The sequence below is a fragment of the Anomaloglossus baeobatrachus genome, chromosome 7 (genome assembly GCF_048569485.1).
Source record: "Anomaloglossus baeobatrachus isolate aAnoBae1 chromosome 7, aAnoBae1.hap1, whole genome shotgun sequence".
NCBI classification, from domain to species: domain Eukaryota; kingdom Metazoa; phylum Chordata; class Amphibia; order Anura; family Aromobatidae; genus Anomaloglossus; species Anomaloglossus baeobatrachus.
Window position 1 is genome coordinate 55,246,029 of NC_134359.1, and position 17,013 is coordinate 55,263,041.

Consider the following 17,013-nt stretch of genomic DNA (forward strand, 5'->3'; position numbering starts at 1 on the left):
CTAACTAAAGATGTTGCGTAGTCACCTCCCCTAATGGGAGGGTGCCTTAAATACTTATTATCAGTCAAAGGATGAGAGGCATTATCAGGAAATGGCATGTCGGCCCTTTAAGAGGAGGGCGCTTGTGCGCATGTCTTAAGCGCATACCTGTGGGACCTGTGCGGCATGCATAGGCTCCAGGTGGGGGAAGTAGCAGGAGTACACATGGACGGATGCAGGGCAGCGGGGAAGGACACAAGCTGGCCAGGGTGGTAAGCTGGTGTCCCTGCGGGCAGTGCATGGACGACGACGCTGCAGTCAGTCCAGGCATTGCAGTCTATTCATGGACCCTGAAATATCACCATCTGAACCCGGCCTTAGTTCATTTCTGTCCTACAATGGTTCCTCATCTAGCTACCACAACAGACTTTGCTTGGAGTGAGGTACAAGAAGCAAGAAAACGTCTGCAGCAGAGCCAGCAAGGCCTGTTCTCAAAATCAGAAATGCACCGCTCCCCTGGCTCCTAACGTCCTGCATGCATGGATATGGTTGTGATTGGGTGTTGCATACTCCTAAAGATTGAACGTTCAGGCCACTATCATGACTGAGCCGCTGGTCTGATGTATGCACTCTCCGATACTGCTAGATTACTTTGCTTTTGCAACATTGGGGGAGCGCAGGGGCACAGAAGCGGCTCATTTCCAATGATCCAGTCAGCTTCAAAGCAGTGCGTGCAAGCTGTATAGCAAATAGCTTGTAAGTGCTACACTTCTTGGTTAGGACAACCGTTCATTGCAATAAGCAATGAGTTATTGAACTAAAAAACCTTCCCAATATGTGGCTCAACAGCTGTTCAGCCACATATTGGGCACCATCGATGTAAAATTGCTTGTAATATGCTGAAAAAAATCAAGTTACGCTAATTCAGGATTAATTCTACTTTATTTAAAAAGAACAATGGTAATAAGTGATGTTAGGATTATAGAATTCACACTGTTTTTTTCTGGCAAATGACACCCATTCAAAATGTAAAACCGAGTCTTCTCTTGCCTTGTTGTACATCACCAGAATCATAAATTTCCTTTATGTGCTGGGTGTTGTCATTGTGATAAGCCGGCAGCTGAACTCCGCTGGTGTCCTGCACTTGGTAGCTGGGTCGTATGCCTCCCCGGTCACAGTAAACCGGACCGCGGCCTCCTCCGGTGCCTGTATGAGCTGCTTTCTTCAAAGGCAGTGGATTCCCTCCAGCTTTGGTGACTGAATCGATCACCCGCTTGGCATACTCCTGAAACATTTCTTCCTCCTTGGTTATCAGAGCTTCATTCTTCCTGGCATACTCAAACTCCGCATCTCTTTCTGCTTCTGTCATTATATTCTTTTCAGCCTAATAAGAAAAAGAATATTACAGAATGAAAATCAAAGAAGAACAGGTAATTATAATGTTAACTTCGGTTCATCCCAACCCCGACATGCTATAGAGACAGACCACCATCAAGTCCACGCAGGACATCACCTTAGAGATCAGCAAGGGTCTAGCAGCCGTACTTATGGCTGTTGTAGATTAGCCCTAAGCTTTATGCACACTCTAAAGGGGGCTTTACACGGTAGAGATATCGCTAGCAATTTGTAGCGATAGCGAGCGTGTAAGTACCCGCCCCCATCGCGCATGCGATTGTTTGTGATCGCTGCCGTAGTGAACATTATCGCTACGGCCAGGGCCGGCTCCAGGTTTTTGTGGGCCCCGGGCGGAAGAGTCCCAGTGGGCCCCATAAACACGCAGACACACACACATACACAGATACATACACGCACATATACATATTTAAAGACAAACTCACAAAAATACAGGGAGGGGCGTTGAGGGAGTGATGTCCCACATACTGATCAGGTCACGGTGCAGATGGGGCCCACACAGCGCTGGAGGGAAGCGATGTGCTGGGGGTCGCTGGCTGGCACTGTGACTCCTTCATCTGTGCGACCGAGCAGGACGCCGGGCGGTAGCTCCGCCCACAGATGATGCTCAATGCAGGAGAACACAGTGAACGCTGTGGTCTGCGGGCCTTAAAGGGCCGGCAGCCACAGTTTCCACTGCCAAGGACTGCTGTCCCCGGAACTCGGCCCGGGGGCAGCAGAACTGACGAGGCCGAGTGGGCCCCCCCAGCTCTCCAGGGCCCCGGCATTTGCCCGGGTATGCCGCGTGCTGACGCCGGCCCTGGCTACGGCAGCGTCACACATACTTACCTGGTCGGCGGCGTCGCTGTGACTGCCGAACAATCCCTCCTTCAAGGGGGAGGGACGTTCGGCGTCACCGCAACGTCACTAAGCGGCCGGCCAATCAAAGCGGAGGGGCGGAGATGAGTAGGACATAACATCCCGCCCACCTCCTTCCTTCCTCATTGTGGCCGGCGGCAGGTAAGGAGACGTTCCTCGCTCCTGCAGTGTCACACATAGCGATGTGTGCTGCCGCATGAGCGATGAACCACCTGGATAAACAACCCTTACCGATTTTTGAGTTTGTGACGACCTCTCCATGGTGAACGATTTTCACCATTTTTGAGGTCGCTTAAGGTCGCTGGTCAGTGTCACACGCTGCGATATCGTTAATGACGCCGGATGTACGTCACTAACAATGTGACCCCGACGACAAAACATTAACGATATCGTAGCATGTAAAGCCCCCTTTAGGCTATGTTCCCACGCTGCGGAAAATTCATGGAATTTGCTGCATTTTTTTTGGCAGAAATTCCGCGGATTTTTCAAATCCCCAGCCATTTCTATGGCATTTGGGGAATGCTGTGCCCATGCTGCATTTTTTTCCACAGCGGAAATAATGCAGATTTCCCTGCAGAAAAATCTGCAGCATGTCAATTATTCCTGAGGATTTTTCCGCACGATCCCATACTTACCTGCCTTGATAGAAGACACTGGAGTCAGTTCCTCCGGTGCAGAGGAGCGCGGTGGAGCCAGGAGCAGGAGGTGGGCGGGGCCTGCACGAGCTCCGGTCATGTGACAGCCAGAGCTAGTTCAGGCCCGCGCACCTTCTCCGGCAATGTGCAGACAGACACGGTCGGAAAGTGAAGTGCTGCGTGATGGAGGTAAGTATAAACTCCCTAAACACTCCAGCACTTGTTCTGCACTGAGGATGCAGTGCCGAAGCCATGGTACTGTATCCTCAATGCAGAATACCGCACCATATCCGCAGGACATTCCGCAATACAACTGCAGCATGGAAACAGACAAAGTTGTGCTGCGGATTTCTGGGAGCTCCTGCGGATATATCCACAGGACACATTCCCCGTGGGCACATAGCCTAATACTACAACTCTCACACTGAAGGGTCTGATCCTATCATCATAGGTGTTTTCTGCACTGCAAGCTTGCAAGACGAAAGAAGTAAGGACTCCGAACATTCAGTGACAGATACTGAATATTTTTTGTTATAATTTAAAATTCTTTTAAAGGAACTCTATAAATCACTTGTAAGGCCACATCTGGAATATGGGATCCAGTTTTGGGCTCCACATTTTAAAAAGTCAGCTCAAACGCGGGCAACTAGACTACTACAAGGAATGGAGGCCTCACATATGATGACAGGTTGAAAAAGTGAGATATGTGTAACTTAGAAAAAAGACGTCTCAGAGGAGATCTTATTTATATGTATAAATACATGTGTGGTCAATATAAAGGACTGGCACATGACTTATTCCTTCCAAAGACAATACTAAGGACCAGGGGGCACTCACTGCGAGTGGAAGAAAAGCGATTCCGACACCTAAATAGGAAAGGGTTCTTTACAGTTAGAGCAGTCAGACTGTGAAATGCCGACCACAAGAGGTAGTAAAGGCAGATACTAAAATGGCTTTTAAAAAAGGGCTGGATGATTTCTACAGTACACAACATTGTTGGTTATAAGTGACTTAGGGACAAAATGTAGAACTGGTGGAGGAAGGTTGAACTAGATGGACCTAGGTCTTTTTTCAACCTAACTATGTAACTCTCATAGGTGACAGCCAGTCATGTGGCTTCTGGCCATAGGTCACGGCGTTTGGCTGCGCAGAATGCTCCCTGACTTTCTATTGTTCCTGCTGTCAGTATTCATTGGTATAGGTAGCTTTCCTGCTGGATACACCTCTCTCCCTTTTGGACCCACCAGGAGCTCACCTTCCACCCAGCTGCTGATCATCAGCATTCCCTTGGTGCTTATATACCTCTTCCTTCCTTGCACTGGTGCTGGTGATATTTTTCAGTTCATTCAAGCCTTGGCTGCAAGCAGGTGGCTTGGTATCATTGCTGAAAACTTTTCTGAACTTCTACCTGAGTAGACTTGTATGGGTGCGAGTGACACAGCTCTCGCAGACAGTCGCAGCATGCTGCGATTTTTTCCTCAGTCCGTTTAGGGCGGAAGGAAAACTCGCAGATCTGAGCTGTAGCATTGTCTTACATGGGGCTCAGTGCAATGCGAGATTTTCTTGCCTTGCACTCATGCGAGTCATACACAAGTGTGACTCTGCCCTTCTAGGATCTATCAGCCATCAGATCACCCATAAACTCCACCGATAATTCCCATGTGTGATTGAGCCTATGACTTATGGAAACATCTATTCCTAGAGTCCGACTCGTTGCCTTGGATCTTACCATCTGCTGGATCTGCAGGTCTTGTACTTTTTTACTTTCATCCTCCGCTCTCTTCATTTTCTCCCTTTGCTGCGCGATAAAGAAGTTATCGGCTTCTTTTATCTCGTACAGAGCCTGGATTCCTTTTAATTTTTCTCCCTTTTCTTCTTCATCTTTCTTCTTCCTCTAATAGATTAATATACAATAAACAGGTATATAAATGTAATATTTTGCTCATTATAACAGCAATATTGCTAGAAACTATCTTCTACCAGGCGGAGTATGACTTCCATCCACTGAAAGAAATGAAAACTAAAAAAACAGGAGATTTTTGCCCCCATAGGGTATGTGATTTGTCTAATTACCCCAGTGTAGTCGTGCCTCTCTACTAATCCGAGCCGGCACAGAAGGGAAATAGGCATGAGGCCGGATTCACACATCCATGTGTCACGGTCTAAGTATGGACTAAATGCACGAGGGTCTCATGACATGAACTCAACAGCTTCATATAAGCCTACAACTACTATAGGACTGCATTTTAGCTTCCATATTATCACCACAACACCTACCCCCATTGGGTACCCTGAATCTAAACCCCTACTAAAGCTGTTGTCCTGCACTATTTTATTTATACAGTGTGTCCACCCATATCCTGTGCAACGCCATTAACTTGAGAACGGCAGCAGCTATAGGCATAGAAGTGGTGTCTAGGTATAGTAAAGTAGCCATGCGCTACGCAATGAAACCACCTATAGCGCCACCTGGTGGAAAACAACGGAGTTAGAATTTTTATATCGAAAACGGAATGAGATAAAGAAAACAAGTGAATTACAAAGTTGTAGGGCATAATCAATTCAATACGAATCGACACCTTGCATACAGAAATGCTATGATTAGAACGTGTAAAACTCACAAGGCTGCGGACGTGAAGCGATACCTCATGGAGACCTTCCTACAAGTCATTGGGTATGGTGGCTGTGTGGAGTGGCCTCCACACTCACCTGACCTGACCCCATTGGACTTCTTTCTGTGAGGTCACATCAAACAGCAGGTGTATGCAACCCCTCCACCAACATTGCAGGATCTACGACGACGTATCACAGATGCTTGTGCAAACGTGTCACCTACCATATTGCACAACGTGCAGCAAGATACAGTATGCTGTGCAGAGTCCAGATGTGCATTGCAGCTGACGGGGGCCACTATGAGCATGAAAGTTAAATGAACGCCATATGCATGACCAGGATTCAATGTTTGGGGGGGGGGCATGGATTTCATATCATAGCATTTCTATATGCAAGGTGTCTATTCGTATTGAATTGATGATGCCCTACAATTTTGTAATTCACTTTTTTTCTCTATCTCGTTCCGTTTTCGAGATAAAAATGCTAATTCTGTTGTTTTCCACCAGGTGGCGCTATAGGTGGTTTCATTGCGTAGCGCATGGCTACTTTACTATACCTAGACACCACTTCTATGCCTATAGCTGCCGCCATTCTCAAGTTAATGGCGGTGGACAGGATATGGGTGGACACACTGTATACGATGGGCCTAAGAACTAACAAGCAGATAGTTACTAACTACCTGCCTGTTCTGCCCGATGCAGATCTCTGCCAACACAGAAAGGTCATAGTCCGCTCCTGAGGCATCTGCTGATGTTCCATTGACAGAGCAAGAGCTTCTCTTCTGCTCTGTTGAAGGGGCATTACTGCCGATGTCATGCTGATTGACAGCCCGCTTCCCACTGTCGACCTGCAGGGAGCCAGCTGTCAATCAGAATGCTATCAGCAGTCACACCCCTTCAACAGAGCAGTCCAGAAGAATAGGAACTGCTCTGATGCTGTGAAGCAGTAGAATAGAATCACCGGCAGGAGCGGTACGTGAACTGTCTGAGCTGGCACCGGGAAGAACAAGCAGGTAGTTAGCAACTACCTGCCTGCTAATGCTTGAGCAAATAGCAAAAAAATAACAATCATGGATAACCCTTTTAACTCTTGTAACCATCAGCTGATCTAAATTTGGCCCAGCAGATCCGTGTAAAATAACAGTGAATAAAGGATTCAGAATCATTATCCCGGACAGCATTTCCATCTTTCTGTCCTATTGTTACAGAAAAAGCACATGCCCCTCTAAGTGCACACTTTACAGTTCCATACAATATGGCCATGTGCATGAGCCATAGAGAACCCTATAAAGGTGAACGAGTCCTCTCCTGTGCCTCCTTTTTTACAACTTCTGACACTTTGCATCAGCCACAACATGTTAGGGGTACTTTGCACGTTGCGACATCGCTACTGCGATATCGTCGTGGTCAAATCGAAAGTAACGCACATCCGGCGCCGGTAACGATGTCGCAAGATGTAAAGCCTAGAAGCACCGATAAACAATCGCAAATGCGTCGGAAATCGGTGATCTGTGTAGTGTCGGTCATTTCCATAATTTCGCTGCAGCGACAGGTACGATGTTGTTCCTCGTTCCTGCGGCAGCGCACATCGCTGTGTATGAAGCCGCAGGAGCGAGGAACATCTCATTACCTGTGTCCCGGCTGCAATGCGGAAGGAAGGAGGTGGGCGGGATGTTTGCGTCCAGCTCGTCTCCGCCCCTCTGCTTCTATTGGCTGCCTGCCGTGTGACGTCGCTGTGACGCCGCACGACCCGCCCCCTTAGGAAGGAGGCGGGTCGCCGGCCAGAGCAACGTCGCTGGGCAGGTAAGTGCGTGTGACGCTGCCGTAGCGATAATGTTCTCTACGGCAGATATCACAAGAGATCGCATGTGCAACAGGGGAGGGGACTATCGCGCTCGGCATCGCTATGATCGGCTATCAATTTCGCAGCGTGCAAAGTACCCCTAAGGAGGCATTATGCCCCTAGAATCATTGCTCCGAACATACGGCCCGATTCATCATTTGTGATCTTTGTAAAACTTGTTTTCTATTTTTGAAGATTTTTTTTGTGTCAAATTCTGTAAAATGGTGCATGTGGTTCATGAATTTACCACAAAAACAAAAATGGTTTTGGTTTTTGTCCTCAACTTTTTTTTGTCAGCCTTTTAGCAGTAAAAGTTGCATGTACCCAAAAGTCACAAAAATGGCACACAAACATTTCCTTGCGTATCTAAAATCACTCCAGAGGGGTCTGAAGTACATTTCTGACAAATTCTGCAAGTCTTGGAAATGTCGCAAATGATGAATTAGGCAAAATCATCTGAAGATCCCAAACTCTATCCACAATAGAGAACAAAAAAAATCAAAACAGGCAAACAGATATAGAAAATAAACTTTAAAAAAGAAGGGAATTTTGTTTACTTACCGTAAATTCCTTTTCTTCTAGCTCCTATTGGGAGACCCAGACAATTGGGTGTATAGCTTCTGCCTCCGGAGGCCACACAAAGTATTACACTTTAAAAAGTGTAACCCCTCCCCTCTGCCTATACACCCTCCCGTGGATCACGGGCTCCTCAGTTTTGGTGCAAAAGCAGGAAGGAGAAAACTTATAAATTGGTCTAAGGTAAATTCAATCCGAAGGATGTTTGGAGAACTGAAAACCATGAACCAAAAGAACAATTCAACATGAACAACATGTGTACACAAAAGAACAAACAGCCCGAAGGGAACAGGGGCGGGTGCTGGGTCTCCCAATAGGAGCTAGAAGAAAAGGAATTTACGGTAAGTAAACAAAATTCCCTTCTTCTTTGTCGCTCCATTGGGAGACCCAGACAATTGGGACGTCTAAAAGCAGTCCCTGGGTGGGTAAAAGAATACCTCGATAAAAAGAGCCGAAGACGACCCCCTCTTACAGGTGGACAACCGCCGCCTGAAGGACTCGCCTACCTAGACTGGCGTCTGCCGAAGCATAGGTATGCACCTGATAGTGTTTCGTGAAAGTGTGCAGACTAGACCAGGTAGCTGCCTGACACACCTGCTGAGCCGTCGCCCGGTGCCGCAATGCCCAGGACGCACCCACGGCTCTGGTAGAATGAGCTTTCAGCCCCAAAGGAAGCGGAAGCCCAGAAGAACGGTAGGCTTCAAGAATCGGTTCCTTGATCCACCGAGCCAAGGTTGACTTGGAAGCCTGCGAACCCTTACGCTGGCCAGCGACAAGGACAAAGAGCGCATCTGAACGGCGCAGGGGCGCCGTGCGAGACACGTAGAGCCGGAGAGCTCTCACCAGATCTAACGAGTGCAAATCCTTTTCACATTGGTGAATTGGATTAGGGCAAAATGAAGGTAAGGAGATATCCTGATTGAGATGAAAAGGAGATACCACCTTAGGGAGAAATTCCGGAACAGGACGCAGAACCACCTTATCCTGGTGAAAAACCAGGAAGGGGGCTTTGCATGACAGCGCTGCCAGCTCCGACACTCTACGGAGCGATGTAACTGCCACTAGAAATGCCACCTTCTGCGAAAGACGTGATAAAGAGACATCCCGCAGCGGCTCGAAAGGTGGTTTCTGAAGAGCCGTTAGCACCCTGTTAAGGTCCCAGGGTTCCAGCGGACGCTTGTAAGGTGGGACTATGAGGCAAACTCCCTGCAGGAACGTGCGGACCTGCGGAAGTCTGGCTAGACGCTTTTGAAAAAATACGGATAGCGCCGATACTTGTCCCTTAAGAGAGCCGAGAGACAAACCCTTGTCCATTCCGGATTGAAGGAATGAAAGAAAAGTGGGTAAGGCAAAAGGCCAGGGCGTAAAACCATTATCAGAGCACCAGGATAAGAAGATCCTCCAAGACCTGTGATAGATCTTGGCGGACGTTGGTTTCCTGGCCTGTCTCACGGTGGCAATGACATCTTGAGATAACCCTGAGGACGCTATGAGCCAGGACTCAATGGCCACACAGTCAGGTTGAGGGCCACAGAATTCAGATGGAAAAACGGCCCTTGTGACAGCAAGTCTGGGCGGTCTGGGAGCGCCCACGGTTGACCCACCGTGAGATGCCACAGATCCGGGTACCACGACCGCCTCGGCCAATCTGGAGCGACAAGAATGGCGCGACGACAGTCGGACCTGATTTTGCGCAGCACTCTGGGCAGCATCGCCAGAGGAGGAAATACATAAGGCAGTCGAAACTGCGACCAATCCTGAACTAATGCGTCCGCCGCCAGAGCTCTGTGATGTTGAGACCAGGCCATGAATGCCGGGACTTTGTTGTTGTGCCGTGACGCCATGAGATCGACGTCCGGCGTTCCCCAGCGGCGACAGATCTCTCGAAACACGTCTGGGTGAAGAGACCATTCCCCCGCGTCCATGCCCTGAGGACTGAGAAAATCTGCTTCCCAGTTTTCTACGCCCGGGATGTGAACTGCGGAGATGGTGGAAGCTGTGGCTTCCACCCACTGCAGAATCCTTCGGACTTCCTGGAAGGCTTGACGACTGCGAGTGCCGCCTTGGTGGTTGATGTATGCGACGGCAGTGGCGTTGTCCGACTGGATACGGATCTGCCTGCCCTCCAGCCACCGATGAAAAGCCAATAGGGCTAGATACACTGCCCTTATCTCCAGAATATTGATCTGAAGGGATGACTCTATCGGAGTCCAGGTTCCCTGAGCCCTGTGGTGGAGAAAAACCGCCCCCCACCCTGACAGGCTCGCGTCCGTGGTGACCACAGCCCAGGTTGGGGGTAGGAAGGATTTTCCCTGCGACAGAGAGTTGGGAAGGAGCCACCACTGAAGTGACGTCTTGGTTGCAAGGGAAAGAGAGACGTTCCTGTCGAGGGAAGTCGACCTCCTGTCCCATTTGCGGAGAATGTCCCATTGGAGTGGCCGCAGATGGAATTGCGCGAAAGGCACTGCCTCCATCGCTGCCACCATCTTCCCCAGGAAGTGCATGAGGCGCCTCAAGGGGTGTGACTGACCCCGAAGAAGAGATTGCACCCCTGCCTGCAGAGAAAGCTGTTTGTCCAGCGGTAGCATGACTACCGCTGACTGAGTATGAAACTCCATCCCGAGGTAAGTCAGTGATTGGGTCGGTGTCAACTTGGATTTTGGGAAGTTGATGATCCACCCGAACTGCTGGAGCGTCGCCAGAGTGACGGTAAGGCTGTTTTGACACGCCATCTGAGAAGGCGCCCTGACTAGAAGATCGTCTAAGAAGGGAATCACCGAGTGGCCCTGAGAGTGTAGGACCGCCACAACGGATGCCATGACCTTGGTGAACACCCGTGGGGCTGTCGCCAGGCCGAAATGCAATGCCACGAACTGAAGGTGTTCGTCCCCGATGGCGAAACGCAAAAAGCGTTGATGTTCGGGTGCGATCGGCACATGGAGATAAGCATCCTTGATGTCGATCGATGCTAGGAAGTCTCCTTGTGACATCGATGCGATGACCGAGCGGAGAGATTCCATCCGAAACCGTCTGGTGCTCACATGTCTGTTGAGTAGTTTGAGGTCCAGAACGGGACGGAATGAACCGTCCTTCTTTGGCACCACGAACAAGTTGGAGTAAAAGCCGCGACCATGTTCCTGGGGGGGAACAGGGATCACAACTCCTTCTGTCTTCAGAGCATCCACCGCCTGAAAAAGTGCATCGGCCCGCGCGGGGGGCGGAGAGGTTCTGAAGAAACGAGTCGGGGGACGAGAGCTGAACTCTATCCTGTAACCGTGAGACAGAATGTCTCTCACCCATCGGTCTTGAACATGTGGCCACCAGGCGTCGCAAAAGCGGGAGAGCCTGCCACCGACCGAGGATGCGGTTCGGGGATGCCGAGAGTCATGAAGAGGCCGCCTTGGAGGCATTGCCTCCGGCGGGTTTTTGGGGGCGTTACTTAGCCCGCCACGCATAGGAGTTCCTCTGGCCTTTCTCCGGCCTGTTGGACGAAGAGGATTGAGGCTTGGCGGAGGGACGAAAAGACCGAAACCTCGATTGTATTTTCCGTTGCTGAGGTCTCTCCGGTTTGGACTGGGGTAAGGAGGAGTCCTTTCCCTTGGATTCCTTAATAATCTCATCCAATCGTTCGCCAAACAATCGGTCGCCAGAAATCGGCAAACCGGTTAAGAACCTCTTGGAAGCCGAGTCTTCCTTCCATTCGCGCAGCCACATGGCCCTGCGGACTGCCACAGAATTAGCGGATGCCACAGCTGTACGGCTAGCAGAGTCTAGGACTGCGTTCATGGCGTAGGAAGAAAAAGCTGACGCCTGAGAAGTCCAAGACGCAACCTGCGGGTCAGTGGCATCTTTTAGCGATGAGCCATCTGCAACCGATACCACAGATCTAGCCGCCAATATAGAGACTGGAGGATCCACCTTGGGACATTGAGCCCAACCCTTAACGACGTCAGAGGGGAAGGGGTAACGTGTGTCAGTAAGGCGCTTAGTAAAGCGCTTGTCCGGAACCGCTCTGGGCTTCTGGACAGCATCTCTGAAGTTAGAGTGATCGAAAAATGCACTCCGTGTACGTTTGGGGAACCGAAACTGGTGTTTCTCCTGCTGAGAAGTCGACTCCTCTACAGGTGGCGGCGGGGGAGATAGATCTAACACCTGGTTGATGGACGAGATAAGGTCATTTACTATGGCGTCCCCTTCAGGTGTATCAAGATTGAGAGCAACGTCAGGGTCAGAGCCCTGAGCTGCGACGTCCGCCTCGTCCTCCAGAGAGTCCTCAAGCTGGGAACCCGAGCAGCGTGAAGAAGTCGGGGAAGATTCCCAGCGAGCCCGCTTAGCCGGTCTGGGACTGTGGTCTGGGCAGGAGTCCTCCACGTGAGACCTAGGGCCTCCCCTGGGGGCGCGCTGCGGCGCGGACAGAGAGGGGCCTGGAGGCGACGATCCAACAGGGCCCGGGGCCTGTGTAAGGACCGGTCTGGACTGCAAAGCTTCTAGCAGCTTGGCAGACCATTTGTCCATAGACTGAGCCATGGATTGTGAAAGAGACTCAGAGAGTTTCTCAGCAAAAACGGCAAACTCTGTCCCTGCCGCCTGGACAGGGGGAGCAGGGGGGTCTACCTGAGCCGAGGGTCCCACTAGTGACCGAGGCTCCGGCTGAGCAAGCATAACAGGGGTCGAGCATTGCTCACAGTGAGGGTAGGTGGAACCCGCAGGTAACATAGCCGCACAAGAGGTACAGGTCGCAAAATAACCCTGTGCCTTGGCACCCTTGCTCCTTGTGGACGACATGCTGTTGTCTCCTAGGAGAGTGATCACTGAGGGTATATGGGAAAAGGTATATAGCCCGACCGAACAGAAATATATATATATATATATAGTATCTATTCCGGAACCCTAAGGGGACCAGCACCGGGTGCCCGGTGTGGCTTACCGACCGCTAAAAAGCGTAGCGTGTGTCCTCCAGATTCCCTGCCTTAGGTCTCCCAGAGTTGCAGAGCTCTTTCCAGGTAATCCTCCACCGGCAGAATGCCAAAAAAAAAAAAAATGGCTGCCGGAGCTCTCTGGGGAGGAGTGGAGCCGTGGGCGAAAGTGCGGGAATCTGGGGTCCCCACAGTGATCAGTGAGGGGGGAGGTAACATACAGGATGCTCCGGCCCTCACATCCGACGTCAGGTCGGCAGTCCCGCCCTTACCCCTGACAGACAGGCCCGGGGGCGGGAGTTTTGCTACTATGCCGCAATGAAGCCGGGGACTAAATTTAAGACCGCGGCCGACAAGCAGGCGCGGTCGGCGCGGAAGTCCGCCGGTCTTCTCAAATCAGCAGCTGCTGCAGCGTCCGGGATGAAGGCGCTCCATGCACAGCCCCCATGGGGACACAGAGTACCTTAGAGATGCAGGGCCCGGTCCCTGAGGATGAATAGACTCCTGTCCGGCAGATTCCCACAGGGGCTGCGGAGGGAGCAGTAACTGGATGACCGGTCAGGATCCCACTTCTCCCAGAGCCGCTAAGGGATGGTGAAGGAAACGGCATGAGGCTCCGGCCTTTGTACCCGCAATGGGTACCTCAACCTTAACAGCACCGCCGACGTAGTGGGGTGAGAAGGGAACATGCCGGGGGCCCCGTGGGGGCCCACTTTTCTTCCAACCGATATAACTAATATGAGAATGCATGAGTGGATGTGTGCCTCCTTCCACACAAAGCATAAAACTGAGGAGCCCGTGATGCACGGGAGGGTGTATAGGCAGAGGGGAGGGGTTACACTTTTTAAAGTGTAATACTTTGTGTGGCCTCCGGAGGCAGAAGCTATACACCCCAATTGTCTGGGTCTCCCAATGGAGCGACAAAGAAGAAGGGAATTTTGTTTACTTACTGTAAATTCCTTTTCTTCTAGCTCCTATTGGGAGACCCAGACAATTGGGTGTATAGCTTCTGCCTCCGGAGGCCACACAAAGTATTACACTTTAAAAAGTGTAACCCCTCCCCTCTGCCTATACACCCTCCCGTGCATCACGGGCTCCTGAGTTTTGGTGCAAAAGCAGGAAGGAGGAAACTTATAAATTGGTCTAAGGCAAATTCAATCCGAAGGATGTTCGGAGAACTGAACCATGAACCAAAAGAACAATTCAACATGAACAACATGTGTACACAAAAGAACAACAGCCCGAAGGGAACAGGGGCGGGTGCTGGGTCTCCCAATAGGAGCTAGAAGAAAAGGAATTTACGGTAAGTAAACAAAATTCCCTTCTTCTTTGTCGCTCCATTGGGAGACCCAGACAATTGGGACGTCCAAAAGCAGTCCCTGGGTGGGTAAAAGAATACCTCGATAAAAAGAGCCGAAACGGCCCCCTCTTACAGGTGGGCAACCGCCGCCTGAAGGACTCGCCTACCTAGGCTGGCATCTGCCGAAGCATAGGCATGCACCTGATAGTGTTTCGTGAAAGTGTGCAGACTTGACCAGGTAGCCGCCTGATACACCTGCTGAGCCGTAGCCTGGTGCCGCAATGCCCAGGATGCACCCACGGCTCTGGTAAAATGGGCTTTCAGCCCTGAAGGAATTGGAAGCCCAGAAGAACGGTAGGCTTCAAGAATCGGTTCCTTGATCCACCGAGCCAAGGTTGACTTGGAAGCCTGCGACCCCTTACGCTGGCCAGCGACAAGGACAAAGAGCGCATCAGAACGGCGCAGGGGCGCCGTGCGAGAAATGTAGAGCCGGAGTGCTCTCACTAGATCTAACAAGTGCAAATCCTTTTCACACTGGTGAACTGGATGAGGGCAAAATGAAGGTAAGGAGATATCCTGATTGAGATGAAAAGGGGACACCACCTTAGGGAGAAATTCCGGGACCGGACGCAGAACCACCTTATCCTGGTGAAAAACCAGGAAAGGGGCTTTGCATGACAGCGCTGCCAACTCCGACACTCTACGGAGCGATGTAACTGCCACTAGAAAGGCCACCTTCTGCGAAAGACGTGATAGAGAGACATCCCGCAGTGGCTCGAAGGGTGGTTTCTGGGTTTCTGAAGAGCCTTTAGCACTCTGTTAAAATCCCATGGTTCCAGCGGCCTCTTGTAAGGTGGGACTATGTGGCAAACTCCCTGCAGGAACGTGCGGACCTGCGGAAGCATGGCTAGACGCTTTTGAAAAAACACGGAAAGCGCCGATACTTGTCCCTTAAGAGAGCCGAGAGACAAACCCTTGTCCATTCCGGATTGAAGGAAAGAAAGAAAAGTGGGCAAGGCAAACGGCCAGGGAGAAAAACCCTTATCAGAGAACCAGGATAAGAAGATCCTCCAAGTCCTGTGATAGATCTTGGCGGACGTTGGTTTCCTGGCCTGTCTCATAGTGGCAATGACATCTTGAGATAACCCTGAGGACGCTAGGAGCCAGGACTCAATGGCCACACAGTCAGGTTGAGGGCCGCAGAATTCAGATGGAAAAATGGCCCTTGAGACAGCAAGTTTGGTCGGTCTGGGAGTGCCCACGGTTGACCCACCGTGAGGTGCCACAGATCCGGGTACCACGACCTCCTCGGCCAGTCTGGAGCGACGAGGATGGCGCGGCGGCAGTCGGACCTGATCTTGCGTAACACTCTGGGCAGCAGTGCCAGAGGAGGAAATACATAAGGCAGTCGAAACTGCGACCAATCCTGAACTAATGCATCCGCCGCCAGAGCTCTGTGATCTTGAGACCGTGCCATGAATGCCGGGACTTTGTTGTTGTGCCGAGACGCCATGAGGTCGACGTCCGGCGTTCCCCAGTGGCAACAGATCTCTTGAAACACGTCCGGGTGAAGAGACCATTCCCCTGCGTCCATGCCCTGGCGACTGAGAAAGTCTGCTTCCCAGTTTTCTACGCCCGGGATGTGAACTGTGGAGATGGTGGAGGCTGTGGCCTCCGCCCACAGCAGAATCCGCCGAACTTCTTGGAAGGCTTGGCGACTGCGTGTGCCGCCCTGGTGGTTGATGTACGCGACCGCCGTGGCGTTGTCCGACTGTATGCGGATCTGCCTTCCCTCCAGCCACCGATGGAACGCCTTTAGGGCTAGATACACTGCCCTTATCTCCAGAACATTGATCTGAAGGGAGGACTCTGTCGGAGTCCAGGTTCCCTGAGCCCTGTGGTGGAGAAAAACCGCTCCCCACCCTGACAGGCTCGCGTCCGTCGTGACCACAGCCCAGGATGGGGGCAGGAAGGATTTTCCCCTCGACAAGGAAGTGGGAAGAAGCCACCACTGAAGAGAGGTTTTGGCTGCCAGTGAAAGAGAGACGTTCCTGTCTAGGGACGTCGACCTCCTGTCCCATTTGCGGAGAATGTCCCATTGAAGTGGACGCAGATGAAACTGCGCAAAGGGAACTGCCTCCATTGCTGCCACCATCTTCCCTAGGAAGTGCATGAGGCGCCGCAAGGGGTGTGACTGGGCCCGAAGAAGGGAGTGCACCCCTGTCTGCAGCGAACGCTGTTTGTCCAGCGGGAGCTTGACTATCGCAGAGAGAGTATGGAACTCCATCCCGAGGTAAGTCAGTGATTGGGTCGGTGTCAATTTTGACTTTGGGAAATTGATGATCCACCCGAACCTCTGGAGAGTCTCCAGAGCAATGGTCAGGCTGTGTTGGCATGCCGCCCGGGAGGGAGCCTTGACTAGGAGATCGTCTAAGTAAGGGATCACCGAGTGGCCCTGAGAGTGTAGGACCGCCACCACGGATGCCATGACCTTGGTGAAGACCCGTGGGGCGGTCGCCAGGCCGAAAGGCAGTGCCACAAACTGAAGGTGTTCGTCCCCGATGGCGAAACGCAGGAAGCGTTGATGCTCTGGTGCAATCGGCACATGGAGATAAGCATCCCTGATGTCGATTGATGCTAGGAAGTCTCCTTGGGACATCGAAGCGATGACAGAACGGAGAGATTCCATCCGAAACCGTCTGGTTCTCACGTGTCTGTTGAGCAGTTTGAGGTCCAGAACGGGACGGAATAATCCGTCCTTTTTTTGGCACCACGAACAAGTTGGAGTAAAAACCGCGACCACGTTCTTGAAGGGGAACGGGGATCACAACTCCTTCTGTCTTCAGAGTGTTCACCGCCTGAAAAAGTGCATCGGCTCGCT

At 51.3% G+C, this 17,013-nt stretch overlaps 1 protein-coding gene across 2 annotated transcripts in view; it reads right to left on the reverse strand.

Moving 5' to 3' along the window:
* Positions 1-909: 909 nt before the first annotated feature.
* Positions 910-17,013, reverse strand: part of CFAP210 (cilia and flagella associated protein 210) — a 91,952-nt gene continuing 75,848 nt past the window's right edge. For both annotated transcript variants that reach the window (XM_075317301.1, XM_075317300.1), the window contains 2 exons: positions 4,615-4,779; positions 910-1,363 (listed from right to left, as the gene is read on the reverse strand). In XM_075317301.1, coding sequence (XP_075173416.1) covers positions 1,001-1,363; positions 4,615-4,779 — 528 coding nt within the window. In that variant the 3' untranslated portion in view covers positions 910-1,000. The remainder of the gene's footprint in view (positions 1,364-4,614; positions 4,780-17,013) is intronic.